Here is an 8,329-nt window from a genome sequence, read left to right on the forward strand (position 1 = left end):
TCTCTCTTGTTCTATGAGCAAAGATGCAATTTGTAATACAAATTAATAGTTTTTATGGAAAACATAAGTTTTTTGGTTAATTAAGAGCAGGTTTTATTATTATTTCGTACTATTTTTGGAATGTGATGAAATAACTATAACAATCTTGCAGCCTTTTTGACAGCGGGCGTACCTTTCTGTCCACACCTTTGGCAGCACTTTTTGACAGTCGATTGTGGTAAACGGCTTGCTTCCAGGCGTCTGCCATTTGTTTTTTTCGGCAAAGGAAAAAGATTATTGATTTTACGGTGCTAATCGAGACGATTCGTTTCAACTTTTAAAGAAAATGTAAGTAGCATCACCACGGGCGCACGCCGGTGGCAGCAAACGTTACCCTAATGCGTGCCGTTCTTTGCAGGACACGGTCGAAGAATCGGTCCGACTCGGAGGAATCGGAGAAGGCCGACAAGAAGCAGCGCGGTCGTGAGAAGGAGCGTAAAAAGCGTACCTCTAGCAGCAGCGACAGCAGCGGAAGGTAGTGTAAACATCGTTTTCCCCCATCGTTTTTGTGTTAACTGTTTCGCTTCCGACAGCTCATCGGACAGCAGCTCCTCGCGCAGCAGTTCCGGTTCGCGGTCGAGCTCGTCCAGCAGCAGCTCGTCCTCGTCCAGCTCCTCGTCGTCATCCAGCAGCGGGGCCGAGCGTTCACGCACCAAGCGCAAAACGAACACCCGCTCCCGGTCACGGTCGCGCAGCAAGAGCCCGGCCCAACCGGCCCAAAACTGGGACAAACAGTCCGCCGCCACTGCCAAGGAACCGCCGGTAAAGGGCACGAGCGTGCGGCCCAAGTCGAAGGAGAAAACGGAACGCCGCAGTTCGGAACCGCGCGATAATGACAAGGAAAACAAGCAGGCCCGGGCGCCATCGGTCGACAAGTCGATCAAAGATTCGCGCAGCCGTCGCTCGCGGTCCGGTTCGTCGAAGCGCAAGCGTCGCGAACGTTCCGTCACGCCGCGCCCGGTACGCATCCACATCGGGCGGCTGACGCGCAATGTTAACCGTGATCACATTGTGGAAATCTTCAGCTCGTACGGCGAGATCAGCAAGGTCGATTTTCCGATGGAACGGTTCCAACCGTTCGGCCGTGGGTTCTGCTACGTGGAGTACGTCGACCCGAATGGGGCGGAAAATGCGATGAAGCACATGGACGGTGGCCAGATCGATGGGCAGGAGATAACGGCGTCGCCCGTGCTGGTACAGAAGCAGCGCCCGCCGATGCGGCGTCCCTCACCGATTATGCGCAACAATCGACCCATGCCGCGCTGGCGTACCTCGCCGATGCGCTACCGGCGCCGTCCATCGATCCGACGCAGCCCGCGGCGTAGACGCTCGCGCAGCCCGGTTAGGCGGCGTCGCCAGAGCAACAGCTCGGACAGTTCGCGCTAGGGTGAGCGCGGGGGGAGGTTATGGTAGCATTGATCGGTCTTTTCTTTTAAATTGATTTGTGTATCAATCCTCTAATCTTACTACATGCATGCATGCACCTCCCTTTTGTGGTGGCGATAGTTTTGTATCACAGTGTTTGGTATTGGCTTCTTGTGTGGGTGTGTGTGTGTGGATGGAGAATAAGCATAAGCAATCTGTTAAGCTTCCTGCAATGCTCTTTTGTCCAATTTCTACACTCGTACTGTGGAGTGTGCAGTGCGGTAGTAGCTTTTATTTTGTTTGAACTAGAATGACTAGCAATACGAGCACGGACGGGACACGCATAAGATTTGCAGTGCACACACACACTCAAGTCCACCACAATAATAATTGACGCGAGATGAAGATGTGACACTCGCTCCTTTTTTCTGTTCAATAATTAACATGTAAAACCATAAATAGATTAAACAAAATAAATCAACAAATGGAAGTAAAATAAAATCAACGTCGCATCATTTTTATTCGCATCCTAAGAAGAGAAACACGCTAGGCAGACATTTATCAGTTTTCTGTTGTGATAAGGTGGTGGTGGTGGTGGTGGTGTTGGGGCACACACACACACACACTACTGCGTGTGATGGGAAGTAATAGGCTTTTCCGCGGGTGTCTCCAGGTATCCTTCATTGGCACACCATTATCGTTTACACCTTATTTTTCGGTTTTTTTTATTTACTCAATCGGGCCGGATTGTTGTCCATCGTGGGAGTGCGAACGAACGTTCGCTTTTGTACACAACATAGTAGTAATGGTTATTTTCCTTATTTTTTTCACTACATGCTAAAAATCACATTGGTTAGATTGAAAGTATTTCCTGTTCACACAATCTCACACTGACTGACTGACTGGCTGCTGCTGCTCCTGTTTATAAGTGTTTTTTTTCAAGCATGTTGCGCTTATTTGTTCTCATACTCGACAATGTTCCTGCAGAGCGCGGCAAACTTTCGCACATGATCCTGCACCAGCCGCTTGTTGACCCGCTCCCTGGAGAAAAGAGTATTCATTTCACTTTTATTTTTTTTAATTGTATTTTTACCACCACCAATGAAAGCAAAGCGGCAAACTTACTTGATAATTTTGCGCATAAACTGCTCCTTATCGGTGGCGCTGACGTACGCGGTCGGGAAGTTCGGTACCTCCAGCAGCTTCATCCACTGGATGAATTCGGCCGGATAGCGGAAGTTGAGGGCAAGGAAAATGTCGGCAAAAATTTCCACCTGCGTGCGCAGGGCTGTACCACCTGGAGGAAAGGGGGTGGGGGAGAAAGGGGGCGTTTTAACGCTGTTTCTAAGCCTTACACGGTTTAAATGTTGAACATGTCGTACGAACCAATACACAGGAAGGTAGATCGGACAATGTTTTCGCCCTGCGCCAGTATCACGTTCATCATGACTGGGTGGTTGGTCGATTCCTTTACGAACATCGTGATGAACGCCACGCTTTTCTTCATCGGGCCCGTCTCTGGTAACATCATACACTTGGTGGCTGCAGGGAAAATATGAAGAAAAAAAAGGTGTCAAAAGCTACTGTATAAGCGTGCAACCAACTTCCCTTTGCAGGAACTTACCGTAATCCACCAACTTCATACAGTCTATCTGCACCTCGCTGTAGCAGATGGGGATCTTTTTCGATATTCTCGTGTTGAACGCGTAGAATGTTTCAATCAGATCCGCTATCCGGGACAGTTTACCCACATTTAGCTTGAAATATTGAAGAAGAATTTTGCTGTTAATGTCTCGTTCCTTTAGGAAGAGCGTCTCTATTCATCGTGTTACCTCCATCTGATTAAAGTTGTAGTCCATGATGGCAGTAAACAATTGCACCATGAGCTGCCTGCAGTCTTGATCTTTGTAAAACATCAGGATGAACTGACATGATAAAACAAAAGAAAGGGAATTAAAAAATGGCATAAAAATTAACAAAAAATTCTCCTCTCCTTACATTTCCCGCAATATCCGCCGCCGAGACGACGCAGTTCGTGTTCAGGATGGACAGCACCAGACAGCACATCTCAGTAAGCAGCGGTTTAATGTCATCCATCAGGTTGGTCAGCGCCTGCTGCAGCGCTTTGCACAGCGTGTCGATAACCGTCTCGTCATGAATCCACAGCGTGCACAAGCTCTTCAGCAGGCCCATCGTTTTCTCCAGTATGAGCAAGATCGGCTGTACCGGAGCGCCCGGTGCAGGCGTTCCGCCGGCCGGGAATGGCAGCTTGTGGGGTCCCACGCCCACCACCAACCCCTTGTCCATGTCACCCTCGGTTGGTTTGCGAATGTTCAGCGAGGAGAACAGCTTCGAGATCATTTCGAGCCGCAGCACGACCCGCGCCTTGGTCGGTTCGGTCCGGTCGTTGTTCTGCACGTGCACCTGCAGCTCCTCGAAGCAGGGCGAAACCATCGCATCCAGGTAGAGGATGATGTTTTCGTACGAGATGACGCTCAGTATGTTGCCGACGGTGTACATGAGCCGGATCATCTCCGCATTCTTCAGATGGCCTTCCTGCAGTGCCGTGCGGCAAGCGTCCAGCAGCGGCAGGGCGTACGGTATTACCTCCTTCTGGCACTCCGAGGTCAGGTCCTTCAGCCCGAGCGTGGCCTGGGACGCTTTGGTGGAGTTCAGACCCTTCACCAGCAGCGTGATGGCGGACGGCAGGTACTTGGGGTTGTCCCCGATCCACTCGCTGTACGCACCGACCGTTTCGAGCGCCATGCCGAACAGCTTGTCGCTGTACTTCTCGTACGGGATTTCGTTCAGCACCTTGAGCAGCTTCACGATCTGCTGATGCTCGGTGTACTCGATCTTCTGCGCGATCGAGCAGAACGCGTGTATGGTCGCTTCGAGCAGTGTCCAGCTTTCGGTCGACTGCGGATCGTAGCTGAGGTACATGATCGATTCGTCCAGCGCCTCCGACAGCACATCGAGCATCAGATCGTTCAGCACGTCGTGGCAGGAGAGCAGCGTATCGCCAATGTCCTGCCGATAGCACCGGAACGCCTCCAGATCGTCATCGTTCCACTTGTGCAGCGAGGATTCGGTGGGCAGTTGCGATTTCCGCACCAGCACCTTCACCACGTGCGCGTAGACGGGCTTGATGGCTTCGAGGCAGCGCTTCTTGTGCTCGCCGCTGTCCATCGAGAGGACCTCCTCCTGCAGCATGTACCAGAACTCCATCGCGTACGTGCTGCACGATTCGTCCACCGGGTAGGTGCCCGGCTTGTCCGTGCACTTGATCAGCATGTCGACCGTGCGCGTGTACACCTTGGACACCTCCTCCGAGTCGGTAACGATGCCGGCAAAGATGGCCGACGAGAAGCACTCGAGGGTGGAGATGAACAGGGCGTAAATCATCAGCGCCAGGTTCTCGTTGTCGTTGTTCTCCTTGTACTCCGCGTCCAGGATCGGTACGAGCACGTCCAGGAACAGCTTCATGTAGTTGATGACGGTGAACGAGTATTTCGCATTTTGCGTCGCGTACGACGAGATTATGTTCTAAAAATATGAAAAAAGGACAATTATACATAAAATGCAATCATCGATTTGTGGCCTCGTTTGTGTGCTGCTTACCGCTAGCGACTTTAATGCCGTTTCTGCAAGTTCATTCTCTTCCGGCATTAGACAGCCGTCATCCTTCGGCTCCTTCCAATAACAGTAGTGGATCGCTTTGAGCAGCGTTTGTATCATCCCCTCGCGGTCGTTCAGATGCACATTGCCGTGCGCAACCCACGTGCCGGTACACTTGGCCGCATTGATCAGCCCGTTCATGTCGTGCGGCTCGACCGTACTGCGGCTAAGCTTCTCGTTCAGGTACGTAACGACGGTTTGCATCACGAACTCCGCGTTCCGGTTCAGCTCCTCGCACACCACCGTGCGCGGGATCTGTGTGCGTATGTTTTTCACCTCCTCCGGGATGCCCTCCAGGACGGCCATCAGTATCTCGATCTGTGTCACCTTGGACAGGTTGCCGAGCTGCTCATGCAGGAACATGTTGGTCACCTCTTCGATCACAGTCGGGTGTCGTAGCATGTGTACGATAAAGAGACCCAGCTGAGGGAAGATGGTGAAGATGATTTAGATACACCAAAGGATACCGCAACAGATCGAAACTTACCGAAATACACAGTCTGTTAAGCACAATTTTCGGCCCATTCCCAAACAGTACGATCGTTTCGAGCAGCTTCTGCTTCAGTTCGTGGTGGGCCTCCTTCGGCACCTCGGCCCAATCGCTGCGCAGCTTCGAGTTGAGCGTGATTGCGCCGAAAAACTGTATCTCGGACGATTTGTTCAGCTGCATCAGCTCCCAGCAGAAGGACCAAGCCTGCGGGCTGTTCTGTACCTGCTGCAGCCATTTGTGCGTCTCCTTCTGCTGCTCCGACCCGCCCCGATAGAAGGACAGGACGGCTGCCTCGATGGTTTGCACTTCGTCCATGGTTTGTTCGTCCGGCGGTCCTGTTTCTGGTACGTTCCGATGCTGCCAGCACTCTCGCAGAGGCGGAAGAAGGGGACGACGATGAACTGCTCTAGGCAGTGGGATGGTGCTTTCTTGTGTTGCTGATTGTTCTGTTAGCGCACAATAGAAACCGTCCTTTTGATGCTCATTTGTCGTCCATTGCTGTCTGTTTTGCTGTGGACGGGAGCTGTTTGGCCAGGGAAACGTTGCTGCCGTGCAAAATTAACAATTTTATCTCACACTAGCTCGGAGCAGCGATGTTGTTTCGGTTTCCTAGCACTGACAGCTTGTGTGGGTGGGTTGCTGTCACTGAACAAGGTCGCTCTAGACAAGCTGGGTTGGAAAAGGGGATAACGATGTGTGAAATTCTTTGCTCTAGGAACAATTTTTGCAATTTCAATATTTATTTTGCAGTGTTTTACTACTCCTTGTGCAATTCAAATGGTTGTAAATTCAGTGGAAATGTTGAAATAAATATGTTTATTTGGCATTTTTTCCATCACACCCAAGCTCTCTGTACCTTGATCGAAAGAAATGACAGCTCCATGGCTGTCAAAAAGTGACGTTCGATTTCTTCCAGCTTTTTTCTTCCTTCTTTACACCTTCTTTTGAAAACGAGGCTTTGCCGTGAAAACACACTGTATCTGCGCTCGAAAATTGCGTGCAAATAGCGTAAAGCTCCGGAGTTTTCCCCCACCAAAACCGAACCAAACAAACAATGGTCCGTATCAGCGTGCTGGCCGATGCGCTCAAGTGCATCAACAATGCGGAGAAGCGCGGCAAGCGCCAGGTGCTGATCCGCCCGAACTCGAAGGTGGTCATCCGCTTCCTGACCGTCATGATGAAGCACGGCTACATCGGCGAGTTCGAGATCGTCGACGACCATCGCAGCGGCAAGGTGGTGGTGAACCTGACCGGCCGCCTGAACAAGGCCGGCATCATCTCGCCCCGGTTCGACACGAAGGTGACCGATCTGGAGCGCTGGACGAACAATCTGCTGCCGTCGCGTCAGTTCGGCTACGTCGTGCTCACCACCAGCGGCGGTATCATGGACCATGAGGAGGCCCGGCGGAAGCATTTGGGTGGAAAGATTCTGGGATATTTCTTCTAAGTGTGCGGCGTGCGTGGAAGGAGCGTTGCAAATAGTTCGTACGTACGGGGCAGGCTCACTCCTCCGACTCATCCATCTCCGAGGCGGCGTTGCTTTCCATCAACCATCATCATCGCACGAATTGGTGGCAGAAGGAACGATGAGAACGTAAACAATCTTATCGTCCGTGCTGGAGAGGCTTGCCCTGTACGTGTGTGATAAGTTGCAGATGTAATAAAAGGAAATATCCAAACTCTAGCTCATTGTGTGGACTGTGTTATGTTAGGGCCTGTTGGAGCTATAAACGTTTTACGAGAAATTTCAGATGGGCTAATGAAGTGTACCAGTCAGTCGCAAGGGAATGGTGAGTATCAAAATGTATGAAGACAGAAGAATGTGGTTTGCTTCCGTATTGTTGTTTGGCTTCAAATTGTGTTAAATTAGGCGAAATAACCGTACAAATTGAGAAAATCAACACATTAAACCGCATCGGTTGAACCTGTTTTATTTTGTTAGCAAAGCAAATTCATAACCTAAACTGCCTTTCGGAAAGCTGACTTTTCAACACCGTACCGTAAACATGACCGCCATCCAGCAGAGTGACCAGAAATACCGATTTATCCGTATTCCTACCGATTTTTTATATGCCTACCGATTCACAGATGACCGCCCTAAAACTACCGATTTTCCATTTATCCTACCGAAAATCACAGATTTTTTCGTAATACTGACCCAAAAGTTATATAACCATTTCCTAACCAGTTCCTGTATTAAACTCTATATGGAAATCACTAGCAATTAGAACCAGAAGTTCAACAGAGACAACTAAGGCCCGTGTCTGCCCTTCATGGAATCGAACGCGCTGGATCTAGCAGCAATAGAACACGACATCGAACATGAAAAATGTATAGGACATCACATGTTCGATTTGTGGGTTATCACATCGAACATGTAAAATCCCATATATTTTTCATGTTCTATGTCGCGTTCGATTGCTGCTAGAGCGTCCCAATCATTTGTTGGGTTAAATTCCCTAGTACAATTTTCAGATCGACACTTCAGAAAGGCCTGTGAAATGTGACCGCTATGAACCAAATCTAAACTATCTCCTTAAAATAAATGAAAGATGTTATTTTCTCGTGCTGCTCCTCATAAGACATATTAACTTCCATCTCCGAACCACCCCATTCACGCTCAACACTTCAAAGCCTACCGAAAACTACCGAAAAAATCTTTAACTCCTATCAAAAACTACCGATAAAATTTTGAAGCGCCTACCGAAAACCGCCAAAATAGTCTGGCCACACTGTATTCCAGTGCGGAAGAACGAG

The 8,329-nt window shown here is 49.9% G+C and overlaps 3 protein-coding genes across 4 annotated transcripts; 2 read left to right on the plus strand and 1 right to left on the minus strand.

Annotated features, from left to right (window-relative positions):
* Nucleotides 1-151: 151 nt before the first annotated feature.
* On the plus strand, nucleotides 152-1,905 carry LOC121597812 (RNA-binding protein with serine-rich domain 1-B). Its single transcript, XM_041923971.1, has 3 exons — nucleotides 152-327; nucleotides 398-514; nucleotides 573-1,905. Coding segments are annotated over exons 1-3 (972 nt in total). The 5' UTR covers nucleotides 152-325; the 3' UTR covers nucleotides 1,426-1,905.
* LOC121597807 (importin-13) lies at nucleotides 1,896-6,204 on the minus strand. Of its 2 annotated transcripts, none has more exons than XM_041923958.1 (8): nucleotides 5,570-6,204; nucleotides 5,026-5,505; nucleotides 3,403-4,950; nucleotides 3,237-3,329; nucleotides 3,029-3,161; nucleotides 2,791-2,946; nucleotides 2,530-2,701; nucleotides 1,896-2,445 (listed from the first exon to the last, which is right to left on the minus strand). In XM_041923958.1, exons 1-8 carry the CDS (start codon nucleotides 5,885-5,887, stop codon nucleotides 2,358-2,360), a joined length of 2,988 nt encoding a protein of 995 aa, XP_041779892.1. In that variant the 5' UTR covers nucleotides 5,888-6,204; the 3' UTR covers nucleotides 1,896-2,357. The 2 variants fall into 2 exon arrangements, with proteins under 2 accessions (XP_041779892.1, XP_041779891.1); XM_041923957.1 differs by having other exon boundaries at nucleotides 1,896-2,469.
* A 287-nt stretch (nucleotides 6,205-6,491) lies between these two features.
* LOC121597813 (40S ribosomal protein S15Aa-like) lies at nucleotides 6,492-7,256 on the plus strand. The gene has a single exon (XM_041923972.1). It carries the CDS (start codon nucleotides 6,627-6,629, stop codon nucleotides 7,017-7,019), a length of 393 nt encoding a protein of 130 aa, XP_041779906.1. The 5' UTR covers nucleotides 6,492-6,626; the 3' UTR covers nucleotides 7,020-7,256.
* Nucleotides 7,257-8,329: the final 1,073 nt, after the last annotated feature.

Source organism: Anopheles merus, chromosome 3R (assembly GCF_017562075.2).
Source record: "Anopheles merus strain MAF chromosome 3R, AmerM5.1, whole genome shotgun sequence".
NCBI lineage: Eukaryota > Metazoa > Arthropoda > Insecta > Diptera > Culicidae > Anopheles > Anopheles merus.

Excerpts from the sequence above, each read along its gene's own strand:
- LOC121597807 (XM_041923957.1), bottom strand. The coding sequence starts at position 5,887 with ATGGACGAAGTGCAAACCATCGAGGCAGCCGTCCTGTCCTTCTATCGG. Across the intron at positions 5,506-5,569 it reads TTAACAGACTGTGTATTTCG|CTGGGTCTCTTTATCGTACA; the intron begins GTAAGTTTCGAT and ends ATCTTCCCTCAG. Across the intron at positions 2,947-3,028 it reads TATGAAGTTGGTGGATTACG|CCACCAAGTGTATGATGTTA; the intron begins GTAAGTTCCTGC and ends TTTTCCCTGCAG.
- LOC121597813 (XM_041923972.1), top strand. The coding sequence starts at position 6,627 with ATGGTCCGTATCAGCGTGCTGGCCGATGCGCTCAAGTGCATCAACAAT.
- LOC121597812 (XM_041923971.1), top strand. Across the intron at positions 515-572 it reads AGCAGCGACAGCAGCGGAAG|CTCATCGGACAGCAGCTCCT; the intron begins GTAGTGTAAACA and ends CGCTTCCGACAG.